Here is an 18,062-nt window from a genome sequence, read left to right as displayed (position 1 = left end):
GGTCTCTCACAATCATCTCTTGGATGGGTTGTTCAGGTATCTAATTGGATGCGATAACATTCTCGCTCAGCTGCACACAAAGCACCCAGAATATTGTGACAAAGTTGGTGGGCTGCTTGTATTTCATATTGATGATCTAAGATCCTTAGCACCATTATGGCTTTCAAAAACAGAAGAAGTAAGAAGAGACAGTGCTCACTGGGGGACCAACATAACTGGGGACATTTTTGCAAAGGGATGGATCAGCGAGATGTATGGTTACTCATTTGGTGCTGCAGATGTAAGTCACTTTCTCTCTTGCTTAAAGTCTTATTTTTGAAAGCTAGAAATTGTAGTTGTTTTATTGTGCATAATCTTTGTTCTAGTTTCCAATATACTTGTCAATTGTCATCTTTTCTTTGTAGGGAATCTATCGAGCAATTCTTCCATCTCACTGTTTGCAAGCTCTAATATTAGGACTATGATTTTTCATTTGAAGCTAATGTGGCCATGCACTTTTCTTCCCTCATTTTTGTTTTGAAAGGTCTATTATACGCATTTTCGAACAGTGCTTTTTTTTCCTGATAGATTAATCTTTAATGTATGTTCTATAGGGGCCTATGCCCAGGAGAAAACTGAAGCATACATAAGATCACGAAAAAAGATCCAGCTAAAATAGAGCTAACACTGTTCAATATCATTAAACAAAACTACTCTGGATTCAGCATATGAAAACAAAAACTCAACCCAGGCAAAGGATCGATCAATTAATAGTGAGATGGTCTAGGGTTACCTTTTTTCTCCACCTTAGGTTCCGCCTAGACCCCAGGCTCTAGTAAAGTCAATTGGGTGACTGTCATGACACCTGTCAGAGATAATGAGTGCATTGTAAACTGATTGGAAATCTCTAAGGATCCATTTCTCAATATTACCCAAAGATTATCAACATAAAGAGCTAAATCCTGGCAAAAGCAGACAATATTTTTCTGCTGTTTGGTCACTGTGAATGCAAAGCTCTTAAGCTTAACCACCTTCTTTACACAACATCAGTATCCCATGCGATTCTGCCTCTCCACCTCTTCATCAAAGCTTTTCAAGAAGAAAATCCTCCTCTAACAAGAGAACCTGACATAAATAATCCAGTCTCTTAGCACAACATCCTGCATGCATGTAGTTTTATTCGTAAAATTCTAAGCAATGGATGCTTTAGCCCTCAGCGCCTTTGTATTGCTGGAACCTCCTCCCCAAGAACATCCTTGCTCATCTTTATAAATTTTGTATCCAGAATTCAAAATGTCCTCCATAATCTCTCATCTGAGATTGTCCTAGCATAGGAGGAGTCTCTCATTGCCTTTCCTCTCTCCATATTAGCATCACATAAACCAGCACAGAACAGAATAACATTGGAAAAACTAAACCACACAATCCTTAAAATTTCTGGTTTGCAGAAGTCCGCCCTGGTCTATGCCTTAAAATACAGCATATATGTTTCCGATGAGCCCAAGATTGGCCTGCATGCCAAGCACATGTGGGAGCAAATAATTAACAGCTTCTCAACAGCCAAAACCAAAATCAATAATAATCACCAGTGACATCTTAAGCAGAAGATTGGGGTGGCAAGTGAAAATTAGGGGAAATGAGAAAAACTATGAAAAGCTATTCCCAGGCAACAATTGCACCAGATTCCTAGCATCTGATTGGGAAACGCTCTGAGCCTTAGGTGCATTTATTTTTAGGGGTTTATCAATTCCCCATTTAGATGATTCTGAGCTAGCTTTTACTGTGAAAGGCAGCTGAGTAATCCCTTCATTAGCTAATAAGCAATAAGACCATCACCCCATTACTTTCTTGAGACTATGGGTAAGATAAAAAAAACAATCTTTTTAAACAGACAACCAACCTCTAAATTTTCATCCATGACACTTCTGAGTTTTCAATCTCTCAATTATCTATTGATACCAGAGTTCTAGGTCTCAATTCCTGAGCCAAACCAAGCCATCCAAAGTCTGGAGTCTCAACTGTGAGTTTCTGCCCGACAAATGAGTCCCGAGCCTGAGATTTGGCCACATAATTGGAGGCAAAAAACATTAAAAAAGACTTCTGAACACTAAAAAGCAAAAACAAACACATTTGAATTAAACAAACATCATTTGCAACCATAAACAAAGAGAAAGAGAGATTCCAGCTTTGACATATTTCATGTACCTAGCAGACATCAGATGGCAGAGACAATTTGGCAAGATCATCACCAGAGAAGAAGCGGAGTGCTGCCAGAAACCAGAGGCTTTTGGCAGAGGAGGCAGAAGCGCAGGGCAGTGAGAGGTCGACGGATCGTTGAATACCCTCCGCACCTACGCTCATTTGGTGCAGCTGTGCATGACGATGCAGGAGTGCGTGGCGGGGATGTGTGAGCAACGATGGGCAGGAAGCCGTGTGTGCGGGTATGGAGGCAGCTATTACACGAAGCAACTGCAACATCATGGGCTTAATAAAGATCTTTCCAATAATTACAAAATCACAGAGTGATCGACCTTAAGAGGTGAACATCAAGTGATAATTTTGCAACAACAACTTCACGTACTGCATTTATATCTAGTCAAGATTTCCCATCATAATGATAACGCCAGTTACTTGTCTTCTGTGTGCGTTGAAATCATCCAAGAACATAGCCTGTCTTATTAAATACAATTGGCATCGAGATATTCCGGAGACATCATTTGCATAGGGATTTGGCTTTGGTGATACTGATTATTGCTGGAAAGAATAATTGCGATGCTTAGCTGGTCCTTACTAGATGTATAGTTGAGTATGTGAGAATTCAGATCATGTTGCAGACCTCCATAATCAGTGCAGGCAATAAGGGAGGCAATCTGTTATGAGGTTGCACTCGATACTTAACAAACTGTTATATGCTTTCACCCCGTGAGATAGAACGTTGGCAAAATTGAAAGCTGTGAGCAGAGAGTTCGTTTGCTAGATCAAGGCTCATAAGGCAGTTCGCTGTGTGAGTAGCTCATGTGATGGTTGCCTTTCTGCAACTTGGTTGGCCATCACCAGACTCTGCACAGGGGCGTTTGCTAATATCCATCTGCTTGTTTGTTTGTTGGGGTGGCCTATTCAATCTTCGTGTATCATTGAGACCCTTGGCATGAGTTCCAGCACTCTGAAAGGGTTGGCATGTCCCAGACTTGAAGGGTGATGTTCGTGGACTGAGTGTCTCAGTCTCTGTGAATGAAAAGTTGAGACACAGTGTCAGGACTAATTCCATGGGTACCAACAATAAAGAGATAAGTATTTTTTATCATTGAATAATGTTCATTCATACATTTGAATAGTGAATCTTGTATGCTTCATTTGCATTGGATGAAGTATTATTAATCTCCTTTGTAGCTGGAGAGCTTCTAGGTTGCTTGGCAGCGCTTGATATCATATTAAAGTTGCCACCAGCTTTATCGGGTTTAACAGTGTTGGTATGGGGAAACTCTGTGAGGGATCTAGTTACAAAGGCTGGACAGCCAACCATGGCTATGGCTGGTTGTTATGCAGGGCCAATGTTTAACATGCTTATTGGCTTTGGGTTTGCACTTGTGATTCGCACAGCCCATGCATATCCCTCTGGAGTCATTGCGAGTTGCTTCATACTAGTTGTGAAGATTTTTGAGAGTGTCTCAGAAATGAAAGGAGAACTGCAACTCGATGGTGATTGGTTGGTCACATCGATTTCATTCTCTATGTACATGGATTGAGATGGCGCCTTGAGAGGCCTGGTCCTATTTTGAATATGCTGGCTGTATAATGTGTCTGAGAAATCTGAGTTTTTTTTTTTTGTGCTGAGATTAGCACTTCCAAGAGCAGTAAAGATGAAAGAAAGATATTTCAGAATCAACTAAGATAAGTTCTATTATTTCTTTAATTGATTTTTCAATGATATTTGCCACTTCACTTGTAGTTTGATTTCTTTTATATAAACTATTATTAATCCTGTTAAAATGCAAGTTGGATTCAGAAACAAATGAATGATGAATTTGAGGAATTCAAGAAAAGAAGAGCTTGAGGCATCATCGCAGATTGGAGACTAGAGACACAGCTTGCTGAGTTGGTGATACATAACTGGAGGCATCCCTCGAAGAGGAAGAATATATTCAGGTTATCATTGCAATCAGTTTCTTTGAAGAGGAGGAATTAACATTCAAAGGGAGTTTGACATTTCATCAGAGGCAACCTTGGATGAGGAGGTCAGAAGGTTGATATTTGATTCAAAGGGAGTCTGACATTTCATCAGATGCAACCTTGGACGAGGAAGTCAGAAGGTTGATATCAGTTTCAGGGGAGCCACATCATCATGAAGATCTAGTAGATCCTACCATGTACAAGTAGTAGACTGGATTGTTGATACTAGACCTGATATTTGCTATGGTGGAGTGTAACTAATCAGAGGAGCACCTCTGGCTATTGCTTCAATTTGGGGTCTGCTTTGATGACTTGATGTAGCAAGAAGCAGTCTTCAGTGACATTGAGCACCGCAGAGGCAGAATATATTGTAGGATGTATGGCAGCTCGAGAAGCAGTGTGGCTTCAAAAGCTTCTTGCAGGATTGGTTGAGCAATCATTGGAGCTGACTGTTATTCATTGTAATAATCAAGCTGTATGAAGCTATCTGTCAATCCTGTGTATCATGACAGATCAAAGCATGAGGAGATCAAATATCACTACATTAGAGATATGGTGCAAATGAATGCTATTCAGTTGAGGTACACTAGCACTGATGATCAGATAGCTGATATTCTCACCAAGCCTCTTGCCAAAGTGAATTTTTTTGAGACAAGCTTGGAAATGTGGAGAATGAAGCTCTTGCTGAGAGGGTGTCTCAAAATCAGTGATTTCTTGAGATGTAATTTAATGCATTCTTCCCTATGAGAGAAGTTTGAGGTGCAAGCCCTTGTTAATGCATTCTTCTCTGTGAGACAAGTTTGAGGTGTAATTAATGCATTCTTCTCTGCAAGAGAAGTTTGAGGTGAAAGCCCTTGTTACACCCTTTGGGAGTAGCCATGGTGGCTGTCATGTGAGAGACTCCATGACTTCGCACTTGTGTTTATTCACCCTCTGGGAGTAGCCATTGTGAATGTCATGATGAGATGACAACATCAGTTTGAGTGACTCCGTGATGGGCACTTGTGTTCACTTGCATTTCCATTCATGGGAGTAGCCATGATGGACCCACCCTCTCGGAGTAGCCATGGTGGTTGTGTTCATTTGCTTTCTTCATACTTGGGAAGTAGCCATGATGGACCTACCCTTTGGGAGTAGCCATGGTGGATGTCACTATGTGACTCAGATATTGAGAAGGACTCCTCCCTAGCTAAGAGGGAGTGTTGATGTTTGTAGCTAGGTCGGATTCCTTCTAAGGCCGACCTAGCGTATGAATGACTAATTGGCCTGTCGGCCTTAGTCATTATGGATGTGCAAATTAAGATTAAAATATAACTTGTATTGAGGCCGACTTGATATTGGAATGTCATGTTGCTTATAGGGCCGACCCTATTATATTATTGTTATTACATTTATCATATATTGCTTGAAGGCCAACCCACTATGAAAGGGTGCCTCTTGCATATATATACAAGGTGTAATTGGCATTTATTGATCATCCATTCATTCATTCAAGCTTTCAGTGATTACCTCCAGCAGAGCAATCACATTCACCAGCGAATTCATTCCTTGGTCAGCAAATACACTCCTTGGCAAACAAATCCTTTCCTCAGTCAAGCGAACCGAGCATACTGCAGATCAGATTCCCCACCAGCAATCTGAACTACACTTGCATGACAATTCGGCCAAATATTGTATCAGTTTGATGCCCTAGTGCAATTCGGACTTTGTATACAGAGCGTGTGGTGGATTAACTTGTTTCTATGACTTCAAGGAGTGAAGCAACATTGTAAAGTCTTATTTAGTTCTGATTAATATATTCAGAGATCCTAGTTGCTGGGTTTTCACCTTCAAGAGGAAGGTTTTCCCAAGATATCTTGATGTGTTATCTATTCTCTGTTTTTTACTTATGTTAATTACTAGTAATCTGATCTAAAAACAACAGGATCCACTATAGAGCTACTGATGTTGTGCTGAGTGATAGATGCTTCTCTCTTCTATGTTTCTTATTTTTGTTTTTGATGCGATGGATATCATAGTCCATGAGTTTTGTACACCAAACACACTAGAGAATACTTATATACTTAAAATGTTGTTTCTTTCAGTTCAAATCTGCTTTAGTACTCATTTGCTCAATGTATACTTGTGTATGTGATCAAAGTAGCCTGTAATTGATTACTTAATTATGTCTTTAAAGTTGAGTTAATCAGGAATGCATAGAAAAAACTTCAAATCCTCAAAAAATCTCGATATTTCATTGTTTTTGAATTTGCCAAGTCTGCAGAATTGGACTCTTCTAAAATCAGCCTATTTAGTTGTGCTAATTCTTAGTCTGGTAAGTACGGTTGATACACCCATTGATAAACACTTGAGAGTCCTCTAACTTTGAGAAAATCATGAGGCAGCTATTCTGAAACCTTCAAGAAATGCCAATGCTTCCACCTCATTAGACTTCAATCCAAGATAGAAAGAACTACCTTTTAAGAAAAACACTTGGGGGATCTAATTACTATGCCAGCTTCTGCTGGACCAGAATGGTCTTTTGAGGCTCCATCATCAAATTTCAACTTTACAAAGCTACAAACCCAACATTAGATTCTTTCCAGGATACCTTATGCTTCTTCTTATTCTTGACGATCCTTTTAAGAGAGGTCTAATAATGCTTCCTTTATGCACTTAATGCTTACTTTTGTTGTTTTAAGAAGAATCTTATTCTTATACACTAAGAATTGATACGTGTTCTCTTGAAAGAATGTGGAGAATTAATCTTTTCTTTCTTCTATTTTGACAGGTTGGACTCCGTCATAAAATAAGGGATGATTTAATGCTTTATCCAGGCTATATTCCAATGGAAAGGACTGAGCCTATTCTTTTACATTATGGTTTAAGGTTTACTGTTGGAAATTGGTCCTTTGATAAGGCACAACATCACAATGAGGAAATTGTCTATGACTGCAATCGCCTTTTCTCTCTGCCTCCATATCCTAAAGAGGTGAGATATCTGAAGTAAATAGAGTTTTATCTTATTGCAGTTAGCTACATTTTATATTTTTGTTGATAAGTTGATTTCATCACAATGAGGAAATTGTCTATGACTGCAATCGCCTTTTCTCTCTGCCTCCATATCCTAAAGAGGTGAGATATCTGAAGTAAATAGAGTTTTATCTTATTGCAGTTAGCTACATTTTATATTTTTGTTGATAAGTTGATTTTGCACAGAACATTGAATATCATTCATCTGAACATATTCTGAAGTTGAGATAAACTCATAAATTGCAATTCATATTTTCCATAACAATGCAAAAAATTGTTTTTTTTCGATTTAAAACTACTGGTAGCAATCTATTTGTGCATATGAAAATATAGTTTATGTACAAATCTAGAAATATTATATAGATTCTTAAGATAGTGGGTTAGTTTGCCAATGCAGGTGCAAATGATGGAACCTGACCTGAGCAGGAGGCGAGGCTTATTTCTGAGCATTGAATGCATTAATACAATCAATGAAGGTCTCCTGATTCATCACGAATCACGTGGATGTCCAAAACCAACCCGATCAAGATATTTGAACTTTTTGAAGAGCAAGGTGTTTTCTTTGTTGACTAGGCCAAAAACACTAAAGATTGACATTAAAGATACTGAAAGTGCAACCAAGGAGTTCTCAACTCAAGAACTTGGGAGTGTATATTATCCAAAAATACATACAATTTTCTCCACGGAGTGCTCTCCATATTTTGATTGGCAAACTGTAGGATTTATCCATAGTTTCAATCTGAGTGGGCAGCCAGGTCGAGTTACACGCTTGCTTAGTTGTACGGAAGATAAACTAAAGACATATGCAGGTCATGATCTGGCTCCTACACATTATGTTCCTTCAATGAGTCATCATCCTTTAACAGGGGATTGGTAAGATTACTTTTTTTCTTTTACTTTTATAACCATTACTGTAATATGGGAATAAAAAATGGATTTCATATAAACACAAACAGGCATCCTCCCTGATCCAGCCTAGAGAATTCCTGTCATCTACAAATAACGTCATGTAGTTAGTGCATATACTATTGAAATAGTATTGCAAGGCTTTTCTTTCTCCGAGAATTGCTGATTTAATCATTATTTCTCTTTTACCGGTCTCTGTTTCCCAGAGGGAAACCTCTAGTGCATAGAGCATAGAGGTGGACGAGGAAAGCATAAGAATGTCAATATATTCAACATAAAGGTTTACATAATTCTTTGTGTAGAATTAAGAGGAAACTCATCCTAGAACTAGTGTGCTACAGGTAATGTAGGAAGATAAATACCCAATTAAGAGAAAGGTTCAGAAAGAATGATTCCTGTTCTTGGTTGCGAGGCTTGCAGTTTAATCTATTTGTTGAGTGCTGGTTTGTATCAAACTTACACATATTATTGCTGTTTCAGGTACCCTGCAATCAATAAACCTGCTGCTGTACTACATTGGCTTAATCATGCAATAATAGATGCCGAATACATAGTCATTTTGGATGCAGATATGATAATCAGAGGCCCCATTACACCATGGGAATTTGGAGCAGAGCGCGGGCATCCAGTATCAGCTCCTTATGAGTAAGTTTAAATTCTCCACTGATTATATGCACAGTATATATAGAAAAATGCTTTCTAACCACTGGTCAGTTCTATTTCTGGGCAACATTTTCATCATGCTGTTTATGAACTTTAGTTTTACTTCTGATCTGTTTCAAACAATATTTTTCTTATGTGTCAATATCATGCCAGATATCTCATTGGCTGTGATAATGAGCTGGCACAAATTCACACAAGGCATCCAGAAGCATGTGACAAAGTTGGTGGTGTTATCATCATGCATGTTGATGATCTTAGAAATTTTGCACCACTCTGGCTTCACAAAACTGAGGAAGTTAGAGCTGATAGAGAACATTGGGCAACAAATATCACTGGATATATTTATGGACAAGGTTGGATTAGTGAAATGTATGGGTATGCTTTTGGCGCAGCTGAGGTTTGTGCTTTGCCATTAAACTAGGTTGATACTGATAGCTATATTTGATAAAGCTTGTCTCTGTTGAGTCATCTGTTGTGTTCATAATGATCAATTTATATTTATAACTATACATGCTTGCATAAAGTCAAAATTGATATTGTGTTAGAGTGTTACTGAGAGGTTTTTCTACATTCCACTATGCTGATTTGTTTGTACCATCTAACAGAGTCACCAGTATTGTTTCTCTCAACTTCTAAATGCTTGCATAAAGCCAAAATTGATAGTACGTTAGAGTGCTTTTTAAGATATTTTTCTGCATTCCACCATACTGATTTGCTTGTGCCATCTAATAGAGTCACCCGTATTATTTCTCTCAACTTCCACACTATATTCAAGTTATCTCAAAATCCAAGGCATGCAATACCATAGTTAAAAAGTTCAGACTCGGTGACTTGGCATCTTAAAATAATAATTTAAAATCCTTTCAAAAACAAAATTCTATGCAAAACATAGTTACAAAATGTATGAAATGAGTATATAAAACATTGGGGAAGTGTTTTCTATTAGATTTGAATACAAAATATTGAAAATGGGAAAAAGCAAAGAGCACGAGGCTCAAATATTACAAATTAATCAATCATTTTCATTACACAAATGATTACATTCAATGGCTTTATAAAGCCATTCAACTTATTAACTAACCAAACCACTAACTGCCAACTAATTAAATACTAACTATAACATGCATTCGCTATGCAAATTAAATAACAACTTTTGAAAAGGAAATGGAAATAAAATTTACATCAACTAACATCTTTAAAGAATGAAACAATTAACAGAAAGCATAATATTTTTTTTTAAAACAACAATTTAAACTTGATAGATGTAATCATTGCATATATGTAATGTCTACAATTTACTATAACATTAAAGTGAGAAGAGAGGTTTAGAGATTACAGTTCTCCTTGAAACACATTCCAATCTTCAATTAGCTTTTCAATGATTGGGGGAGGGAAAGTATCATCAGGGCGCTTTTCAACCCAACCACGGACTTACAAGTCCCTCGTGCTGTTTCCAACTAGAAAGGCTCGACCCTTTGTAGGGAAGTAACGAGAAGCTTGACCCATGCCATCTAAGACTGGTGTTTAACCCTACACAATCCCTAGTTGGTCACACACTATAGGCTTCCCCTAACTAGCATGACCTCTGACTGGGTTGTATATTTGGATTAATGAATTGACGGACGCTCATAGTAAGCAGCATCACCTTGGCCAAGGATTTTAATGTAGTTGCAATCATGCTAATGCATGAAGTCAATGTTCATCACCCTACTTGGCTACAACTTGAACTTTTAGGACAGGTTCTTTTCTAAGAGACTTAATTTATGGATGACCACTAGTCTTTCAACTTGGTAACCAATTACATTGCACGTAATCTGAGTATAAGCACTTTTCCTCTACTGAGTGTCATAGCTTATTTACTTAGAAATGAAATATTCAGTCTTGCTGATTTTAAGTGTAACTTTTTCCCCCACCGCGTTCATTACTCCATTGTTTGGTCTGGTATTAATACCTTAGTATGGATAAGATAAGATAGGCAATAGGACTGCTAGCTCTCATATTCGTGCTAAGCTTCTGCATTCTGCATGCATTATGTGAGTATCTGCTGTCACTACACTATCCAAGTGAATGCATGTTTATATATATGCCAATCTGCATTTAAGGAGCACTATATAGAGCTACCCTTTGCCTATCTAACCTTCTTCACACTAAGGTTTATTTTCACATTCTCCTCTTAAGGGTTATTCACTGTATTTGGCTCGGTTAAACAGAGCTGAGAAAGCTTCTCATTAATTCAATTAAAAAAAATAGAATAAAATTAAGAAGATATCACTAATGCATCGCGAGTCTTGGTATTTCTGTGCAAATAATAGTTACCGGTTCTCATACTACGAATTTCACCAAATTCTGAGTTACTTTTCTACCTTAAGCAGTCTACCCAATTGTTTTTCTTTGTTATAACTCTGCAATTTGAATGAACCCAAAATTAATAGGGTTTGGTTCAATTTTAACTCATTGTTTTGCTATATGAGATACGGCTAGCTGAATAAATACAGTGTATTTTCCACTCCTAACTATTAGAGCTTCTGAAATATTTTCTTACTGTTCTGAATTTAATTCTGGATATCATATCAGAAACTTCACGTATCCTTAACCCCAACTCACAGGGTTTGGAAAAAGAACAGTTTGAAAATCTATGCACAGCTATACTAAGCTACGTGCTAGTTTCTTTATAATGCATTGCCATAAATTTAAGCTTCTATTCTACTAAAGATAACATTTGCCGTATCTAAATGGTGCACAGAGTCTTTTTTCCTTCGTATTGCAGAAATAAGAGAATGGAATTTTTAGATCCGATTTAGGAAATGGAACATGACCTGGTATTTAAGCAGCAAAAGTATGGTTCAATATGGCTTCCTTTCAGAATTTCCCACTAATCCTTTCTTAGTTTCCACGGCTGGTTAATGCAGGAGCGCCGCTAGACAAAGGAACTCAAGCTCATTGCAGAGTGACAATATGAAAGATGCAAGTGTATATTTCCCTGAAGATACAAGTATTCAAATGTATTATCTTCTTTTAGAACAACACTAAGCAAGCCATGATAATCCCCTTACAGATTCCAAAAAGACTTCTATAACTTTCATAGAAAGATGTTTTTGCCAATTTCGGCTATTCCATTTCAATTTGAATGAATCTCATATGAATTTAATAAGCATGCCACAAATTCTGCCCAGTCACTATGGCGGTACTCATTTCAAACATAGGTTCAAATATCGCTTGGTTTAAGTGGTTCCATCTCATACCAACCCACTGACATATTTATATATTAAGCAGCGCTTTAATAGAAGTATTAATCTTATATATGAACAAGGCACCACAAATATGGCATCCGTATTTAAGCTATACCAAAGATTGGTAAAAGGATTTTAAAATAAACTTTACGTTGCATATATATATATATATATATATATATACACACACACACACATGTCTATATAAGCACGTATATGTATATATCTCTCAAAGTCTTGAATATATATATACACACACACACACACACACACACAGATATATACACATATATACATACACACACACATATATATATAGACACACACACATGTATATATATGCATAAATTGTGTTTGATGAATTTTTTTTAATAAATAATAAACAATTAACATCAAGAAGTTCCATAACTATAGGGAACATAAAGAATAAAGATTAGGATCTCAAAAAAGTTTGGACGAAAGAAAAGAATACCAACTCCAAGACTAAGATGGTAAGAACCCTAATCATCTATACTGGCCAAATAGGGTTACTTGGCTCATACTGGCTGACAGTAATGAGGTTAACATAACTTAACATGTCTCAACTTACATATAGGATTATAGATGGCATTGAGTCCTTTTGTTACCTCCTGACCTGATGATACTTCCCCTCCTTTCTCGGAGGACGATGATCTCTTGCACACACTAGGACAATTTCATGTAGTTAGTCTGAAAATCCTGACATATCTCTGTCATTGCATTTATTGATATAAAAAACAAACATCTCATATTCCATCATGATTAAAACTAAATCATTAACATACATGTTGCGGATTATCATTCCATTGTAGTAAGCACAAGTGTCAATGCATAAAATAACATCAAAATATCTAGGGCACAAGTGGGATGTACTAACATATATTAATTTATTACATTATTCTATGTCATGTACTATGATTCCTAACACAAAGAGTACACTATCATGTCATCATTGGAACACAATTATACATTGGCCATCCAATGAATACTAAATGCATTTTGATGATGCCATTGAAAATCATCGTAAAAAATTAAATGTCCATTCATGTTACAACAATTTACAATTTCTTCTCCATTCTAGGAAAAATTTGGGCCTACTCTTTGCAATCAGCTATAGCTTGACTCTCATATCAGGAGGTGCAGCTTCATCTTAGAATTAGATGGCAACGATTTCTTATTTGCCTCAGTTCAAGATGATCTCCAATGATGTCATCCAATCCAATGTCTTTTTCTTTAACACGTGCATTTGCTTGCCTTTTGAATATTAGCAATCCTGTCTTCTCATTCTGCTTGGTTCAGTCTTTGTACATGTCAATTTGATACAAGTCTACAGGCTTCTAAGCAGCTGTGGCACCTTTCTTATGCAAAGGTGAATGTTGTATTGCACAAAAAAAATGTCATTGAGGCATTATTGTGAAAATTTGTTGCATTTTTTTGAGTGAACGGTCTCTAACAATCTCACTAGGCTCCTAAGCAATTGTGTCCATTTTTCTTATGCAAAGTTGCAGGTTGTATTGTACAAAAATGATGTAATTGAGGCGTTGTGACAACTTGTTGCACTTTTTCGTGTGAATTGTCTTAGAAACTCTAGTTGTGTTTACATCCAAAAGAATTAAAAGGTTGAAAAAAAATATGAAGGACTAGATTTTGAAGATTTGGGCTACTTCTACCCCAATCTTCCCACCAAGCAGCTACAAATAAGATATTTAAAAGTTGTAAGTAAACAATAGTTGTAAGATAAAAGTGAAGATTTAATTTTTTATCACCTAGTGGTGGGGTGGTTCTCCCTCGGATAGTTAGTGGTGGACAAAAACTCCCTCCTAACCTACTTGTAATTTTATGACTTCTAAATAATCAAGCCCCTCACCTCAACATTAGGTGTAATCCTCTCAATATTTATGAAACTCTTTGAGAAGAAAAATTTAGCTTAAGGTTGCACACCACCATAGGAATGGGTTAGTGGAGTTGATTGTTCCACCTCCGATTGGTGATCTCCCAATTGGTTTACATTTGTCTCTATCTCTCTTGTACTGGTTTTGGATGGCCTCCTTGATCCTATCAATGGCCTCATAAATGTATGTCGTTAGTTTTTGCTCTCCATCTAATTGCAAAACCCTTACTGAAGGCTTTGACATTTACAAACAAATTAAAGTTGCATTTAAAATATCTTCCTAAAAAAGTGAAATTATAGGATTGAATTTTAAATTTAAATTGAAGTTTGAAGCTCCCTTGATAATCTTCAAAGCCCTTTTTATATAGATATCATATTAGTTTCAAATTCTCTCTATTAACCTCATTTGAATATGATGAATTTAGCCATGCTTGGCTCACAAACATCTACTTTAACGGTGTTAACAAACTATGAATGCTTTGCAATGTGAAGATGTTAATTACAAACTCCCACTTACACAAACTCATTTCACGAATAATTTATGTGGATCTCATGTTGGATCATGTAGCACTTACTACTACAAAACTACTTAGGTTATTGGGCATAGGTTAGTAATGTTCATGAGCATGCCTCTTTTGAAGAATATCTAACTCATCCGCCTCAAAAGAGAATGAATGAAATACAGGTTTTGCAACTTCAAATTAGTATGGTAGATTTGTGACCATGAGGAGTCGTTAATTTTTAGGTACTTTCCTGTATATGCTTATTACGGGGCTGATAAAAGCCAAATGTGAATGGTCTAGCAGCACTGGTAACTGTTTATAATATTACAAAGAACAGGTTTCTCCTGCATCAGTCAGAATAAACTGTTAATGACTATAGCAGCTAATTAATATTTGATTGATACTTCTTGATGCATATAGGGCCTAGGCTATCAGTATCCATAGATGGAAGACAGTAAAAACACAGCAAAAATTCGATGAGTATTGAAAAAATCGTGAGTTTATTTGGGTTTTGAGTTTTCACAAAAACTTAGGGAGTCTGTGGCAAAAACTCAGCTGCATAAAAAAAAGACTCAGATGTATCAAAAAATTGTCTAATTTTTTTTTTGGGGGGCATAGCCCCCGAACCCCCACTTATGGCCTGCGGGGGAATGAATCATTGATCAATGATGAAATATCAAAGATTCCAATGTAATTATTAGAAATTTAGAACCTCTCCCAAAGTTCTCACTAGACAGGGAAGAGGAAGATGTAAAATTTTTTAATATTCAATTTATGAATCATGATGATGTTCAAAAGCAATCATCATAAATTCATAATACTTGTCAGCTAACTATTATATCAAGATTCAACATGAGGATGTGATTTTGTACTCAATTTGCATTCAAATCAATCAAATTTAATAGAAAACACTTTTGTACTCGTTGGATACCTCATCATTGAATTTTGCAAAAAGAAAGTGTTTGTAATGAACTTTAAGTAATTTTTTAAGTTGCCGAGATTTTGCTGAGTCATATTTTTTGGGCTTCCCGAGTTTTATATATATATATATATATATTCCCATACCCATATCCAAGGAAAAAATAATTTGTCATACTGCCATATTGGGTTTTGGTTCCCATACCCGGACCAATACATGAATGGCTGAATCAGCAACTTGGGTTATAATTTTTACCATTGAGTTTTTGTGCTCTTGATGACACTAAATTCTGAATACTAACCATTTTACTCAACAATTTTGAAAAAGAGCTCTTTTCCTAGCATTGATTTTCCCCCTGTTAGAGTAATAATTTTTTCCTTGGATATGGGTATGGGAATATATATATACCCATAGCCATATCCAAAGAAAAAAATAATTTGTCATACTGCCATACTGGGTTTTGGTTCCCATACCCGGACCAATACCCGAATGGCTGAATCAGCAACTTAGGTTATAATTTTTTCCATTGAGTTTTTGTGCCCTTGATGACACTAAATTCTGAATACTAACCATTTTACTCAACAATTTTGAAAAAGAGCTCTTTTCCTAGCATTGATTTTCTCCCTATTAGAATAATAATTCTATGTAATGTTAATGGTCAATATTGTAATTAATGTGTCTATAGTATTAGGTAGATAGAAGTAGGTGTCATAATTAATGTCTACAGTATTTTTTGTAACTTCTATATATTGTATTTTTCCTCAGTTAATGTTAATGAAAGTTTTTTACCAATTCACTTCCTGAACATGGTATCAAAGCCCTAGGTTAGGAAATTTTTTCGAAAATTCTGTGGCCATTCATTTTTTCGAAATCTTCCTAAAACCCGTCTAGGGTTTCTGTTCTTTCTGGGCGTTGTCTATTTTCGTGGGTCTGCGGGTCTGTTCGAGGGCATTTTTGCCCTACTTGTGTCTCTTCTTTTTCTGGTCGCAATTTTCTTCTATTGCGTGGTCGTTCTTTTGTGTTTTTTTGGTTTTCACAACCTGCAAATCACGATTTTCGCGCCCAAACCTGCGCGCGATGATTGTTTTCTTCATTTTTCGTGATTTTCTCTGCAAATATTGCGCGATATTTTTTGCACGATTTCGTTTTAGTAAAAATCGCAACACAATTTTTTCGCGTGTCTTTTTTTTTTGCGTTTTTCGCGACATCTGCAGTCGCCGGTTAGGGTTTTTCGGTAGTTTGTGATTTTTTCGCGACCTGTGGGTTTTTCCCATCGGCGGCGGCAACGTTTTTCTGATGGCCTGACATTTTCTGTTCGAGGGTTTCTTGCACGCGGTTTTCGTCTTCATTTTTCTGTAGATTGGTTAAGCCGATTAGAGTTTCTATTTAACCCTTTGTTTTTCAACTGCTAAGAAAACTACTATCTGGGTTTTTTTTCTGCAACCAGGGTTTTCAAAAAAAAAACCTCAGTCTATTTTCAGCGCCTACCATTAACATTTCCAGGTCTACAAATTTCTTGAAGAAGCCTGGTCAGGACACAAGCCTAAAGTGGGCCATTTGAAAGTGTTCGGTTCTACTGCTCATGTATGGATTCCAGACTCCAAACGTGCTAAGCTGGACTCAAAGAGCCAAACACTTATGTTTACTAGTTACAACGACAACCACAAGGCCTACAGGTTGATTGATCTGGAGAGAGATCGTCTCATTTTCAGTCGTGATGTTGGGGTTGATGAGACTACTGGTCCATTTATGCCTTCTAGTACTCCTAGTCCTGCGACTCCTGATGGTGGTGTTCGTCTTCCCCTTGGTTCCCATGATGGGAGGGAGGGCTTCAAAGCATTTTAACTTTGAAGATGAGGAATCGACCAATCCAGCACCACCTGATTTTCCACAGGATTCGCATCCAGATGACTTTGTCTCAGCAACTCCAGGGGATGTTGTTCCTCCAATGCCAGATGTTGGTACTTCTACCCTTAGGCCTAAATGGTGGGCCAAGACAATAGGAGCTCTTCGTGATGATGAGCTTCTTGAGGATAGATCAGTTCGCTACAAGAGAAAGTAGCAGAATATAGTCAACTTTGCACTTATGGCCAACATCCACAGCATCCATGAGCCCCAGACATATTCCGAGGCTAAAGGCATTCCTGAGTGGGAAAAGGCTATGGAGACAGAATACCATAGTCTTCTGAAGAACAACACTTGGGTTCTTTCTGATTTGCCTCATGGGAAGAAACATATCAATTGTAAATGGGTTTACAAAGTCAAGTATCATGCAGATGGTACTTTGGATAAGTACAAGGCCAAATTGGTTGCTTGGGGTTTTGCACAGCGGGAGGGCATTGACAATGAGGAGACCTTTGCTCCTATGCCAAAATGAGTACCATTCGTCTTCTTCTCGCCATTGCAGTTCAGTTTGGATGGAAACTTCACCAGATGGACGTTAAGAGTGCATTCCTCAAAGATGAGTTGCAAGAAGAAGGTTATACGACTCAACCTCCTGGCTTCAAGGTTCTTGGTAAGGAACATCAGGTTTGTAGATTGGTAAAAGCCCTCTATGGCCTGAAGCAAGCCCCTTGGGCTTGGTACTTCAAGATTGATCAGTATTTGGTTGAACATGGTTTTCAGCGCAGTCCCTCTGACACTAATTTGTATGTCAAATTCTCTGGTGATGATATCCTCTTTCTTGTTGTCTACGTGGATGACTTGATCATTACTGACAAATTTAGCACATTTGATTATAGCCATCAAACATGACTTGTGCCAAGCTTTTG

General features: G+C 37.2%; 1 protein-coding gene across 2 annotated transcripts in view; it reads left to right on the top strand.

Annotated features, from left to right (window-relative positions):
* The window catches only part of LOC131040492 (peptidyl serine alpha-galactosyltransferase), an 84,705-nt gene that overhangs the window by 56,690 nt on the left and 9,953 nt on the right, over positions 1 to 18,062 (top strand). For both annotated transcript variants that reach the window (XM_057973430.2, XM_057973429.2), the window contains 5 exons: positions 37 to 280; positions 6,920 to 7,120; positions 7,559 to 8,034; positions 8,548 to 8,712; positions 8,884 to 9,127. In XM_057973430.2, the coding sequence (XP_057829413.2) occupies positions 37 to 280; positions 6,920 to 7,120; positions 7,559 to 8,034; positions 8,548 to 8,712; positions 8,884 to 9,127 (1,330 nt within the window). The remainder of the gene's footprint in view (positions 1 to 36; positions 281 to 6,919; positions 7,121 to 7,558; positions 8,035 to 8,547; positions 8,713 to 8,883; positions 9,128 to 18,062) is intronic.

This window comes from Cryptomeria japonica, chromosome 9 (genome assembly GCF_030272615.1).
Source record: "Cryptomeria japonica chromosome 9, Sugi_1.0, whole genome shotgun sequence".
Taxonomy (NCBI): Eukaryota; Viridiplantae; Streptophyta; class Pinopsida; order Cupressales; family Cupressaceae; genus Cryptomeria; species Cryptomeria japonica.
Note: the sequence above shows the minus strand (reverse complement) of the source record. Positions and strands in the feature narration are given on the sequence as shown.